Raw genomic sequence first — 15665 nt, 5'->3', positions numbered from 1 at the left:
GTTTAATTTACATAATCGACAAGAAAACAGAGTAATGGTTTGCATGGAATATTGTGCCCTGTACTTAAAATTTTATAGCATGTTAATCTGAAATAATATTTACATGTGTAGGTGTTAGATGTATCTCAGTGGTAGAGCACCTAGCTTAAGTACAGTAGGTCACTGGGTCACTTTCTCTTGGTGGGGGTGGGATGTAGTCCAGTGGTACAGCACTCGCTCGATGTGCGGATGGTCTGGGATCGATCCTCTTCGGTGGGCCCATTGGGCTCTTTCTCGTTCCAGCCAGTGCACCACGACTGGTATATCAAAGGCTGTGGTATGTACTGCCCTGTCTGTGGGATGGTGCATATAAAAGATCCCTTGTTGCTAATTGAAAAAAGTAGCCCATGAAGTGGCGACAGCGAGTTTCCTCTCTCAATTAATTTCCCATCATGTAACTGCTATTTAGCTCATGAAGTAAGAAAATCCAATCTTAATAATTGTTTGACAGTGCGACAGCCATGATTGTTAGTTAACAGTTTTATCTATAATATATTATAAATTTATTGTCAAAATGTTGCTGTAAGACCATGCACCTTATGTGTAGACAAATCTTTGGCAATAAATTTGTTATGTCTTATGTTACAACTTTGATTTTGTGCTATAAGTATACATTATAATTATTTTGTTTTCTTTAAAGTTATTAACAAGTCGAATCAAGTTTCATCGCAAGCCAGAGGCGCCTTCCATTCCGTGCCCGGGTCAGTCATTTGGTTACGAGGAGCGTGAAGATGGTACCTTAAAGAAACAGGAGCCTCCCTCCAGGGATCAGTCGCTGGGTCCAGCATTTTATAAACCTTCATTTGTAAGTCTTGCTATGCCATGTTAACATTTTTACTTTAAAAAATATGTAGAAGGTTTTTGGTAGAAAGCCAATGTGGGAAATTATGTACAGAAGAAACAAAATGGCAGGGTTCAATAATACTTTAATTGATACTTTGCTGTGAAACATGGACATGTAATATTTTCATCAGATGACAAAAGCAGAATACCAGATATACTAAATATGCAATACTTTTTTTTTCTTTTTTTTCTTTTTTACTAATTTAACATTTACTAATGGTTGCCAGGTATATTGTATAAACTTCAAGCTATTTGGGGTTTTTTGTACGACAATGTATCCTCAGAAAATAATATTTTAAACATTAAGTAAAACCTGATGGCCAAACCTTTTCTATTAAACTTTAATTTTATTACCCTATACCCCCATCTCCATGAAATAATCATGCATGCCTGTGGAAAACTGTTAACAAATTTATCAGTGTAAAAAAAATTAAAATTTAATCTTAGTATAAGTATTTCTTTTTCTTCTTTTTTGTAAGATACTAAAAGATAACTAAGTTTATTATGTAACAAATTTGTAGTAAAACTGTTTTCGTACTATAAATAGTAAACATCGATAAGGGCTTGAATAACATCAGTTTTATTTTAACTGGAATAAAAAATAGAATTTACAGTGAAAACACTCAAAACCAAACCAGAATGACCTCCAGACTGGATGTTTTTTACTGTCCCTTTTTAAATATCAGTACAGAATAGAACCTCTCTAAAACTGGATACCCTCTTAAAACCGGACTTTTTAAATATCAGTACAGAATAGAACCTCTCTAAAACTGGATACCCTCTTAAAACCGGACTTTTTACTTGGACCCATGGGAGTCTCAGTTAAATGTGTTTCACTGTAATACGACTGACAATGATAACCACAAAACCTCTAATAATGACATCAATGTCATACCACTCTGTAAGTTGATATGATATTTCTAATTAGTTTCCATTTTTATTGCTGCCAGAAATCTTACACTGCTTTTCTTTTAACAAAAATCTGAAATCTCGGTATCATCTTAACACAGATGGATTGAAATTTTATTGTTTTAATTTTCAAAAATTCTATTATACATGGAATGAAAAATGCAAAAGAGGTCTAATGGCTTTTCTGCATCTGTTCAGCTAAATCCATGCTCGGGGAATTGAACAATGAGAGATCCCATAAAGTTCATTAAGGGAAGAGATTAAAACATTGCAAGGATTTGCTTGTGTGCTCATTAATCCACGAGCGTTTCCAGAATGTACATTCTGAGGTTCATCTCGCAAGGCAAACAGCCTCGGATCATGTATAAATCATGCCTCGCCGTTCGAAAAGAACAAAAGATGTGTTAAACGAAACCGATGTTAACACTGATACTAAAACTGTGTAACATTTGGTGCGTGATTTAAACATCTTAATCAGCTTCCAATTTGAAGGCCTCCGCCATTGTCCGAGATCCCGCTGACGACTACGTACAGCTAGCGACGGCAATCTTGGCTCGGGATCTTCCTACTGTTCCTCCCTTGCCGCACATTGTGATCTTCCGCATGCTTTCATCCTGTCATATTATTGTACATCGCTAGATTACATGCATCACTTTGCTGCGTGTTTTAACTCCCATGATATCTTTTCGACGAGTTCAATGACACTTTTATGCCCACATGGTCAAGCACAATGGATGTCTGGCTGCAGTAACGCGACATGGACACATACTGGTTTCAATTCCCCAGAGCGTCATATAACAGCAGGAGCTTGTGAAATTAATTATGCATAAGGTTATCAATACATCACTGGAGAACGTGGCACTTCCAGATTAGAGACCTTTTGATGAAGAATAATTAGCTTTTTTATCTCTTTTTTTTTTATGGGGTTGTTTTCTTTTGTAAATATTTTAAAATATATTAGTCTTGTTTCAAATATAAAGTATATTTCAGGTAAAATATGCTGACCTCAGTTGGTATGAATTAGGGCTTTAAAACAAATCTTTTTCTGTTATTTATACGATTAACTTATGTTATTGATATTTTAGACATAATATATGAATTTAAGATGTTGTATATGCAAGTATGCAAAATAAAAATAAATATTTAAATTTAATTATGTACATTTATGGAAAGAAATAAAGGATCACATAGATAGCAACAAGAAATAATGACTGCATCAAAAATCAACTGATATTGTCAGAAGTTGACTGGGAACATATAGGCAGCACATTCAGTACTACAGACATTAAACCCCACATTACAACTTGGTATGAAATACAGAAAATTTAACAACCCGTTTTTTAGGTGATGCATGATTTGATCATTTTCATTGTTAATTCGTAAAACAAAGAATAAATAAGGAAATGCTATATTGAAATGAATTATATTAATTAGTAGGAGGCTACATTTCATATGCATTTCCTAATTAAGTTACCCCTTGACTGTGATCCATCTTCTACTTCCCTCGGACTGTTACAGTGGGAAAAGAAAATTCTGTTAGACAACAAATTGAAGTGGCATGACCCAGTGTTTGTGTCCCATCCAGCTTTTTCCTGCGAAATTTGTGCTTTGTCTTTGTACGGGAATTATGGTGAAATAATGGAATTGAACAGATCATTTTCCCATAGAGTGCAGATATTTTCACCTTCTGCTTTATTAGATTTGCATACAAATGTGTTAAGTTGCAAGAGGTGTGAACTTGGAGCTTCAGACAAAGGATTGCAATGACACCCCCCCCCCCCCCCCCACACACACACACTGTCTCTTGGAAACAAATTTCCCATTAACGTCTTAGTTTCAGTTAAATTGACACGTCCATTGAATACTTGATATGATGTTTGGTGGGATCGTAAGTTGGATTTTTTCACCAAATTATTTTTTTAGGATGATTTGAACGTCTTCACTGCCAGAAGGCTTTAGTTCTTAGCATCTGTCCTTCAAAGTAATTTGTACTGGACAATAATATGATGTATCTCTTTTTAGTGGGGGTTTTTTTTTTTGGGGGGGGGGGGGGGTAATCATTGGAAAGGGTATAAGTAATTCAGTAATATTTAAGTCAAATGTGCTTTTTCAGATATGGTGAGAATTTATTTTAAAATTGCCTCTTTTTGGGGATAACATGCAATGTTTCATAGATAAAACAATGAAATTAGATATTGACAGAATGTTTTTAAAAATCTTAAAGTTGCAGTATTTAAGGTTTTGTTTTTGTGATGACAGACATGTGGTAGCGGTGTGGTTCTTCTCTTATTCTCTGAACAAAGTGTCGTGATTACTGCATTAAGCAATCGATAGGTGCTGATTAAACAATGTGCTGGGGTGTTGTTGAACACTGTCTTCTCTTGTTTTCTCCCATCCCTAGCCATGCAAGACAGACCCATTCCATGATGTCAGCCCATGCAGAATAAATCTGTCTTGCATGGGCTATGACTTTATTTAATTTAACATGGGGAGTATTACTGCGTTGGTAACATATGACGTCATATCAATGCCAGTTGGTTAGTTTTAGATTGATATTTTGTTATTAAATCCTTTACTATAAAAGCTATCTTGTTAATTTGTAGTGTTAAATTGTATTTAACACATGAAACAGACATGACAAATACGATAGTATAGTTTATTTATAATAAAACGGTCAAATAAAGAAGTTATTTTTTCAGCCATCTTTGTTTGTGCATGTAAAATAATAGTTTATTTATCGAATGAATGGGAGAAAAAGACTCCATCATAATGCAGTCATGTGGGATAGAAAAAGTACACAAAAACTGCTGATTAAACAATGTGCTGGGGTGTTGTCATACATTTGTTTTCCCTGTTATCCCAGAGTGACACAAAAGATGTAGTAAAAACTGCTGATCAAACAATGTGCTGGGGTGTTGTCATACATATGTTTCCCCCGTTATCCTTGAGTGACAGAAAAGATGTACTTAATAACTGCTGATTAAACAATGTGCTGGGGTGTTGTCATACATTTGTTTTCCCTGTTATCCTAGAGTGACAGAAAAGATGTAGTAAAAACTGCTGATTAAACAATGTGCTGGGGTGTTGTCATACATTTGTTTTCCCTGTTATCCTAGAGTGACAGAAAAGATGTAGTAAAAACTGCTGATTAAACAATGTGCTGGGGTGTTGTCATACATTTGTTTCCCCCGTTATCCTAGAGTGACGCAACAGATGTAGTAAAATCTGCTGATCAAACAATGTGCTGGGGTGTTGCCATACATATGTTCCCCCCCGTTATCCTTGAGTGACAGAAAAGATGTACTTAATAACTGCTGATTAAACAATGTGCTGGGGTGTTGCCATACATATGTTTCCCCCATTATCCTTGAGTGACAGAAAAGATGTAGTAAAAACTGCTGATTAAACAATGTGCTGGGGTGTTGCCATACATATGTTTCCCCCATTATTCTTGAGTGATAGAAAAGGTGTACTTAATAACTGCTGATTAAACAATGTGCTGGGGTGTTGTCATACATATGTTTCCCCCATTATCCTTGAGTGACAGAAAAGATGTACTTAATAACTGCTGTTAAACAATGTGCTGGGGTGTTGTCATACATATGTTTCCCCCGTTATCCTAAAGTGACAGAAAAGATGTACTTAATAACTGCTGTTAAACAATGTGCTGGGGTGTTGCCATACATTTGTTTCCCCCGTTATCCTTGAGTGACAGAAAAGATGTACTTAATAACTGCTGTTAAACAATGTGCTGGGGTGTTGCCATACATTTGTTTCCCCCGTTATTCTTGAGTGACATAAAAGATGTACTTAATAACTGCTGTTAAACAATGTGCTAAGGTGTTGTCATACATATGTTTCCCCCGTTATCCTAGAGTGACAGAAAAGATGTACTTAATAACTGCTGTTAAACAATGTGCTGAGGTGTTGTCATACATATGTTTCCCCCGTTATCCTTGAGTAACAGAAAAGATGTATTTAATAACTGCTGTTAAAACAAACATTCCTTTCTGTCTTTGTATTCTAGGATGACACAAAATGTTGTAATACGTACAAAGGAATTCATTTCGGAAAGCTGACTTCGTGCCGGATGAATTTTGCTGGGATTCCCGGACCCGGACCCGGGGAGTATGAGCCATACAGGGAACCACTGGGTAAAGCAGAAAATGCCAACGTCCATGAAGATGATGGCAGTAAGCACGATACAAAGCTCCCTCGCTACCATGAAATCATTGTCAAACAGTCGGAGAAGATGGTAAGTTTTAAGATTTTGTAGGGGGTGGGGGGGGGGGGTATTGTTGTTTTAATATTAACTCTGCTCTGTCCTGAAAGGCTCCAAATTATTTTATTATACATTAATGTTTTCTGATAATCGAAATACCACTATGGCAAAATGGCAGTGTCATTTTAGCATGGAGCTTGACTGGTCTACTATTTATCTAAAACCATTTATAACCACGGAATATTATTATTTATTATTCCAAGATCATTGATGATGTCAGGGTTGGGGAGCCCTGAATCACTGCCGTACAATGTGGTCTTAGTTACATTAAATTTATCAAATAAGTCAAATATATAAAATAACATCATAGCATTGATATGGAGATATTTCATTGTATAAAAATATGCTGCACAAGGAAATGGTTTAAAAAAAAAAAAAAAACCTTTTTGATGCTGTTGTGAGACCTCTCTTAGCCCTAGTCACTGACAATTATTTTTTATTTTTTTTAAAGTTTGGGAGTATTTCAGTGATTTCAGTTAGTATGATAGTGAGGTGACAGGGATTTAAATTGGGATTGTACTAAACGGCATGAACAATTAAACCCACAAATCCTAAAGTGTCCGAGGTACATTCATGTACGTTTTCAGTTTCACATAAAATGCATTTCAAGCTATCATAAACACCAGGATTATGAGAAACATGATAGATTTGTCAAGTAAAGTAAAGTAAAGTAAAGCCTCAAAGATCAGTGATTTTAACAAATTCATTAAGGTAATATCAGTTGCTAATATTTTATCATTCTCAAGTTATAGTTATAACTTATTAACATTTAATTTATTTAATACTCTAAATAATGTCATAGTCAGGTAAATATTTTATTAATATAGCCCTAACTCTAACCCTTTAGGGTTTTTTTGCAAGAAATTTAATGTCACCAATATTTTTTAAACAGAAAAAAAAATCACACTTTATTGTTATTTTATGGATTGCTGTAATAAAATGTGTGCATCTGTGTTGTTTTATTGCCTATGAAAAATGTTATGAGTTAAATGTTTAAAGAAGTCCTATTAACAGCAATATATCTTTAATTAGGACTCTTTAGACGGTCACTAATGATCAAATGTAGCGAAAACAGAAAGAAAGTCACTTTGTTTCTTTCTCTTTATATCTATAAATAGAACTTAGTTTAATTTTGCACCAACGCTGGAATGAATTACAGGTCATAATTATCATTAGCTCTGTTTTGATTCTTTTGGGAAATAAAATCGAGACGCCATGCTTTCTTTTGACTGGAGTAAGAGTCAATTTTGTAAGAATTTGGCAAGCAGGGAGTGGATAGCACCTCGTAAAGCATCTTAGTGACACAAATACTTCCATCGGTTGGTGGAGGTGATAATGGTTGGATCATAATTCCACGATTAGCTCTCTCTCTCTCTCTCTCTCTCTGAGTCATGCCGTCATTTTCGTGATTCCTCCATCATCCCACGTCCCTTTGAAGTTTGCTATAACGACGAACTGGGAGTGAAAAAATTGAATTGTTCAAAGATCCAGTTGTGACCACTAGACACGTTAATGTTTTCCTGCAAGCAGATTCTAGTTCTTTTTTTATTTAATCAAACAAGATAATCTTTAAGCATATTATGTTACAATCTTGTGTAAGTTTGTGTCATTTCCCCCCAGGTTATAAAAAAAAACCCACACCACACATGCCATTACAAGACTTGGCTAGTCTTCATCTTGAGTTCTTTGTTTTTGATATTTATGTGTCACAATGCATGCTTGATGATTGCTTTCTGTTCGCACCAAGACCAATGAGTAATGGTATGCAGATAACTAAAAGGAATCTGTCTCATTTATGATTAAAGTGCTATGAAACTACTAAATGAACTATCAGTATTATTTTATACATTCATTCAGCAAGAACTCTTAAATACACTATTTAAAACTATGAGTTTGAATTTAATGTGTCAAAAAGCCAATAAACTGATTTTTAAACAAGGAATTCATACATGAAATATAAATTATTTTAATTCTGTGACACCGTAATGAAAAGTATAAAAAATGACCAAAACCATTCCAAAATTATTTGTCAACAACATTTGTACAAAGATTTGACCTCCTGCTACACTTTGAAAACCAATAATTGACCTGTTCAGGGAACATTTTATTCAGTATTGCATCGCAATTCACTACGCAGGTTTCAGAGATCGCTAATCAATTTTAAAACATTAAATGGTAGTTGCTAATCAATTTTCAATTAACTAGAAATATTGATAATCAAGATTTTGAGAACAAAATGTTCCCTGCTGTTTATATTAAATCCTGAAGGAAAGTTAAGAATATTATTATATATACTCTTTGTCATAACTTTTATTGTGAAATATTGTCTACATTGTTACTTGTATCAGTATAGTCATTCATCTTGGCTGGGAACAGTATCATTTGATATATCCACAATGTAAGCAGATAACATCATCACTTTTTTTATATACTTATTCCAGGGAATATTTTGTTTTATAAATTTTTTATTAATGACAGTTACTAACAAACTGAAAATTTACATTTTAAAATTGATATACCCACACTGTAAGCAGATAACATCATGACTTCTTTTATATACTTATTCCAAAGAATATTTTGTTTTATAAATTTTTTTTAATGAAAATTGACATTTTAAAATTGAGTAGCAATCTCAGAAACTTACAAAACTGAACAAAATTTTCCCTGTTATTTGTCATTCAATAACCAATATGTTCTTCGTGTTAGGTTGTCATTAAACATGCATTCATCAGGTCCGTAGCCAGGATTTTGAGAGGGGTTGGTCATTTAGGCGCCCGAGTTGCTTAGGGGGGTCCAGGGGCATATTGAAAAAAAAAAGCCACTGGTAAGGGGGGTAGACCGACCCCCTCCCCCCCATTGGCTACGGGCCTGTTTATTTGTTTCTTCCTTAATTATTTTTTGAAAGCAGATAACAGTTATTGTGGAATATTATCATAATATGATTGTGGGAGCCTTTTGTAACATTAAAAACATGACATTTCTTGAAATATCTTACTGATGGGTACATGTATTTTCAGGCAGGACAGGCTTTAGCTCAGTCAGTTGAGTGCTTGTGTTGCAGGATCAAACCACCTCGGTGGATTCATTCAACTGATTGGGTTTTTTCTCATATCAACCAATGAACCACAATGGGTCAAAGGCCATGGTATGTCCTTTCCTGTCTGTGGCAAAGTGCATATAAAAGATCCCTTGCTGCATTAGGAAAAATGTAGCGGGTTTCCTCTGGCGACTATATGTCAGAATTATTGAATGTTTGACATTCAATAGACGATGATTAAAATTAATAAATGTACTCTAGTGGTGTCATTAAACAAAACAAACTTTAACTGTATCTTCAGGCTATTCCTGGTCCTGGAAAGTATGAAATCAAGGGCCAGTTTGATCCGTGTCAACCAAAACTCAACACAGAGGGAATTGAAGTGGAGCACCCTCCGTTCATGTCACAAGCAAAAGTGAGTATTCTATTTTCTTTACTACTTAGCCTGACCTCAACAAATGACATATTCCCCCCTATGTTAGTAGACTGGTCCAAACATCCCAACAGTCAATGGGATGGCCTAAAATCTTCCACGATACATGTTTTTTACAGTTTTTAATTAATTAACAGTTTAAAGCCTTTATTATGTTTCAAAATTGTAAGGGAAAGGATTTATTTAACAGTGCACTCAACACATTTTATTTACGGTTATATGGCATCAGAAATTGTAAGGGATGCAAATAGTTACACCGTATATATATATATGTAGCTATTTAAAACAAGAATGTTATTGATCATGTCTCAGCTTTTTACTGTCAAAATTAATTCCCAATTATATTTATTAATACTGAGAAAGTTGCATTACATTGTTTTACCATATTACCAAAGATCAATTGAAGTTCAAAGTGGCAAAGCTTTTTAAAAAAAAAAAAAAAAAAAAAAAAAATGATTAGGCTGTTTAATAAGCATTTATATTGTTGAATTAAATTTGGGGATGGGTGTTGGGTTTTTTTTAGGGGTATATTTTTGCTTTTTCAAAACTGAAATTGGCAACTCATTTTGAAACACACATAATCAAACTGCCCAAAATATTTCTTGTCCATATCAAACATCAATTATGTTATGTATTATATGTAGGTAAATTCATAATTTATCATCTTATTTTTTTAAGTTTTTGTCAAAGTAAGATGGCAGTCAGTGAATTTCATCAGCTGTTTAACTTCTGCACTGGCTACATGTTACATATTATATTACAGATTAATTACGTTGTTTAAAAAGATGCATAGCTTAGCTACCAGCTCAGAATAAGCAGCCTCCTTCTTTAAAACAATGAAAACTCGGCATTACACGACTTGGAACAGATATTTCATTGCTGTGATATAATTTGTTGTTTTTTAAATGTGTCTGTCTGTCATTACAATGGCAGTGTGGAGACTATTGATTACCCTTGAATACAAATTGTGTCCTCAGCGTTTCCAACCTCTGAAGACCGGCAACCCGGCCCCAGGATCATACAATGATCCTCGCAATGCTCTGGAGTCTCTGAACAGAGTGACTGGGCTGAAGAAAAGTCCATTCGGGCAGACGTCGGTGAGATTCCAGCAGCAGTCAACGCTTAAGAAACAGCCAGGTATGATGGAGTGTCACCTTGCCTGCATGTATAACAACCACATTTTACCCCTCCCAAAAACCCCTGTTTATTTACAGACACTTTATGACACACCAAAATGTAGTCTTGGTCCAGTCTTGTATCTTGTAACTCAGACGTCTTAGGGGGGCGGGATCTAGCTCAGTCGGTCGAGCACTCGCCTGAGGTGCTGGCAATGTAGGATCGAACCACCACGGTGGATCCATTCAACTCAGTATAGCGTAGGAAGGTGCCAAAGGGGGGGGGGGGGGGGGGGGGGCACACTTTTATATTTACACACTTTTACATTATTATAAAGCAAATATAAAGCAAAATATCTGAAAAGTGGGGGGCACATTCCTCCCCTTGCCCCCCCCCCCCTCCCCTTTCCTACACCAGTGCAACTGATTGATTTTTTCTCTCATTCCAACCAGTGCACCACTACTGGTCAAAGGCCATGGTATGTGATTTCCTGTCTGTGGTAAAATGCATATAAAAGATCACTTGCTGCTAATGGAAAAATGTAGCGGGTTTCCTCTGATGACTACTCTCTAAGACTACATGTCAGAATTACCAAATGTTTGACATCCAATAACCGATGATTAATTAATCAATGTGCTCTAGTGGTGTTGTCAAACAAAACAAACTTTTTTATCTGACAACTTTAATAATGAGACTCATTTTCTTGTGATTTCAATGAAAGTGTGTGTAGAGTTCCATCATAATTTAAAAGACATTCTTTTTGGAAAACTTGTGTTTAATTCCATGTCATTTTCTGCAGTATGTGAATTCAGAGTGTGTGAATGTATTAAACATAAACATGTATTGGTGTGTGATTTCACCCAGAAGAAATTGAATTTTTTTTTTTTAAAAATTGTGGCTTTTCATGAACGAGCAGTCACCTAACACTGCCAGTTGGAGCTATAATTGTCATTACACATAAAGTTAAAGCTTGTATTGTTTAACAACACCACCAGAGCACATTGATTAATTAATCATCGGCTATTGGATGTCAAAGGTTATTACACATAGGCCTATACCTCCAAATGTTAGTCAGAGTTATTTTGGTGTAGTGCAGCCTTAGACTCTAATGAAGCAAAAAAAATCAATGGAATTAATATGTGTAGACTTTTGATACTGCTCAAGGCAACCTTTCTGCTGGTGAGCGGTATGTAAACAGGATTGTTTCCCTTGAACTGAATGCTGTGATATATTTCTGGTTACACACCACTGCTCCACTTCTTATCTGTTAGATAAATGTGCTTTTAAATAACTTGGATATTATATCCTTTTGTCTGGGCATGGGATAGACGTGCCTGAACCTAGCTTGGATATAGGCACATAAATAAAATTACATGGATACATATTATATTGTGGAGATACTAATGTATGTATAGTGGTTAAAAGCTATATCAGACATAAGGCTTGTAGGTACTGGGATCTGATCTCGGTACCAGCTACCACCTAGATCAAGTTTTAATGACTTAGTGGGGAGGTGAAAGGTCACCAACCACTTTATCACTAACAATTAACCATTCTTCTTTACTTTTTTTCGTGCTTATATCCAATTAAGGTTCGAGCATGCTGTCCTGGGCACACATCCCAGCTGTCTGGCCTGTCTCACCAGGACAGTGGGTTAGTTGTTAGTTGGTTAGTGGTTAGTGAGAGAGAAGAGGGTGTAGTTGTCTTACACCTACCCATTGAGTCATTAAAACTCCCTCTGGCTGGGAATCGGTATCGGACTGCGAACCCTGTACCTACCAGACTTACGTCCGATGGCTTAAACACGACACCGCCGAGGTCGGTAATTAACTCCTGTCCTGGTCAGTCTATCCAGACAGCTTAAGTGTGCCCAAGACAGTGTGCTTGAACCTTAATTTGATATAAGCACAGGTTATTGATGTCTAAAATAGATTTACTACACTAAGTGATTTTAGATTAAATTTCTTATTGCTGTATGTATTGATAATTTCCACCCCAACACACACCCAATTTAAAAAAAAAAAATATAACAAATTTAGTGATGTCATTCGATCAGAATCTAAACTAATGACATTCCAGTAATTAACACACTTCAAGGATGTGGATTGAAACTTTAAATTAAGTTTATTTGAGGACTAGGATTAACACAAAGGGTTGTTTCTTTTCTACTTAACCTGACCTCAAACAATGATATATTCTGCTAGGGATAGCCTGGTCCATGGATTACTGTTTATGATAAGTATTTCTCTCAGGATAAAGTTGTGGAAGACACATTTTATGATTGCTCTGTATATATTTCAGGTCCCGGGTCATACAACATCAGTGGTCTGGGAGCAGAAAGCATGCGCAAGGCCTACTTGGAGAGCACGAGGCGGGGTGTGTTCGGCACCACGTCATCTCGGATTCAGGGCCTCACGAAGAAGGATGAGGCAGACAAGCCAGGACCGGCTCACTACCAAATCAAAGAGAAATTACACCCATCCTGTCACGATGGCCTGACGTCAAACTTCGCCTCTGTCACCTACCGACTTGCAGAACCACCAGGCATTGTGAGGGTAAGTCATTTATATGTTTTTATGACTCAAACTTTTCCACTGTTCCATATCGACTTGCAGAACCATCAGGCAACCAAGCAACAAGTGATGGCCATGACTTCCATTCTATGCATTATTTGTATGTCTTTATGCTATATTCAACAGTCTGGCCTCTTTCATTTAAATTAATTTTCATTGTGATACTTACATCCAGTTAACCTCACCAGTGGGCATGTTAAAAACTTTCCTAGGGCGAAATCTGGTAAAAAGATTCAAACCCATACCATCATAGTCCTGTGGTAAAGGTTCGTTTGATGTGTGATCGGTCTAGGATCGATCCCCATTGGTGGGCCCATTGGGTTATTTCTCGTTCCAGCCAGTGCTCCACAATTGGTGTAACAAAGGCCATGGTATGTATTATCCTGTATGTGGGATAATGCACATAAAAGATCCCTTACTAATCAAAAAGAGTAGCCCATGGAGTGGTGGCAGAGGGTTTCTTCTCTCATTATCTCTGTGGTCCTTAACCCATATGCCATATAACCATAGATAAAATGCCAATAAAACATTCCTGTCATTGTTTCTTCCATTGTTAAACATCAGATTATCATTTCCATTGTCTAGCATCACTCCATTGTATTGCTTAACATCAGTTTTATTCCCACTTTATGTTAAATCGGTTTGAAAATATTTTACTTATTTGATTTATTCAGACAGTATACTGCCTTGATCAATGGGATGAATGGAAAAAGGGGTGGTAACATCTCCTCATTTGAGTGTGTTTAATCAAGAAATTGCTTAATTAATGCCTTGTTTAACAACTGTCCGTGGGGGCTACTCATCTGTCATTTGACTGTCCAAACCAAAATTAATCTGGGGCTTTAAGACGCAGAGCTACCCTTTAAGATTTGCAGTGGAAATCTAAAAATCCATTGTCATCCCCATCTGTTCCCGTAATACAAGTGCATTAATGACCCTCCACACGAGAGGGCTAACCAAATTAAAGTAGCATCTATCTGCGTCTTTACACGAGTGTTAAAATGGCTTCATCCCATTTGGATACAGGCAACACACTGGTTGTAAACCTGTCCCTCTCTGTCCCGTGTGTTATGGTCAACACAGCTGTCGATCTCATTTCGGTCCTCACATTCAACCCGGACTACTACCTCCCAGTTATTGCTTATTGAGTATCTCGAATATCTCACGAACCGGTAATGTTCAAACCTGATTACAAGAAATAAATCTTGGTGTCCATTTCACGTCACCCGAGCAATTGGGCCAGAACCGTTTACAATGCCAGTTGTCTTTAACACCATCGGGGTGCTTATTAGTGCGGCGATTCAGAAAATAACCGTCCTCTATTATATTCCATTGTCAAACCGGTGTCTGATTGAATGATGGATTGGCAAGTGCATTGATAAATTGATTAATTTATGTGAGTCATGGTCAATTTGTAATCAAAATCTCGTTTCTTGATTGTTTGCTCGTTTTTGCCTGCTGACTTGACTGACGTATATACTGCTGTACGTATTTGTGGATGGAAGTATGCTGAAAGCTTGTCTCACTGTGACAAGTTTGTGTTAATCTGTTTGTCACGTTGTTTTCATCAACAAGGTCCAATATTACCTGATAATGAAAAATATTTGCAACATGATTTTAGATTATATCTTAGTCACTACATGTTTAAGTTACGTGAAATATTTTTGTTTATCACTTTTATGACAGTTAATCTTTACATCTAAGACCACTGATGACTGAGCCTGTAAAAGCTAGTTAAGGCACTGAAATTAGTTTTTAGACTGGAAAATATCTTTGGCTTTTATAGCATTTTTCACCATTAAACATAAATTATACATAGCTTCTTGCTTTAATTATTAAATTTGGCAAATTTATCCAACATGTTTCTGGGCATCTTGATAGCACTGATTTACTTCAGTGTGAAACAGAAAATGTTTAATGCTACATACCTCAGGAACTAGTGAATAATCATTGTAGTGATAGGCCTTCATGTACTACAGTTTTTATTTTTCAAATTTATTAAGGGTCAATTTTATTTACTTTATTTTTTAATTTTGTTTTTATTTTACTCTTTTTTTCTTTTTCTTTTAAATTCTAGCCTAGTGACTTAAATTTAAGTCTAGTGACTTAAATTTAAGCCTAGTGACTTTAGCCCATGTTTATGAACCTTTAGAATATAATGTTGTGGTTCAAACAGAGAGCATGACATTGTGATCATGTTTGATTTAAACTGAATGATGTTATGACATTAATAATTATCTCAGCCATGTTTGAGCATTCAGTCTAGGCTCTGAAGTGTTAAGCATTGGCCCCAGGCTTAGTTCTTCAAAGCCTGGTTAACCAACAACAGGCTGGTCATAGTTAAAAAAATAATCCCTATTACTTTTTTTCTTTTTTTTCTTTCTTTCTTTCTTTTTTTGTTTACCGGTAATTTTTTTTTTTTTTACATAATTT

At 35.8% G+C, this 15665-nt stretch overlaps 1 protein-coding gene across 1 annotated transcript in view; it reads left to right on the top strand.

Moving 5' to 3' along the window:
* LOC121378933 (sperm-tail PG-rich repeat-containing protein 2-like) overlaps window positions 1-15665 on the top strand; it is a 117989-nt gene that overhangs the window by 5870 nt on the left and 96454 nt on the right. The window contains exons 5-9 of the mRNA XM_041507327.1: window positions 680-844; window positions 5819-6046; window positions 9412-9525; window positions 10521-10680; window positions 12961-13214. Coding sequence (XP_041363261.1) covers window positions 680-844; window positions 5819-6046; window positions 9412-9525; window positions 10521-10680; window positions 12961-13214 — 921 coding nt within the window. The remainder of the gene's footprint in view (window positions 1-679; window positions 845-5818; window positions 6047-9411; window positions 9526-10520; window positions 10681-12960; window positions 13215-15665) is intronic.

This window comes from Gigantopelta aegis, chromosome 8, assembly GCF_016097555.1.
Source record: "Gigantopelta aegis isolate Gae_Host chromosome 8, Gae_host_genome, whole genome shotgun sequence".
In the NCBI taxonomy this organism is placed as follows: Eukaryota; Metazoa; Mollusca; class Gastropoda; order Neomphalida; family Peltospiridae; genus Gigantopelta; species Gigantopelta aegis.
Note: the sequence above shows the minus strand (reverse complement) of the source record. Positions and strands in the feature narration are given on the sequence as shown.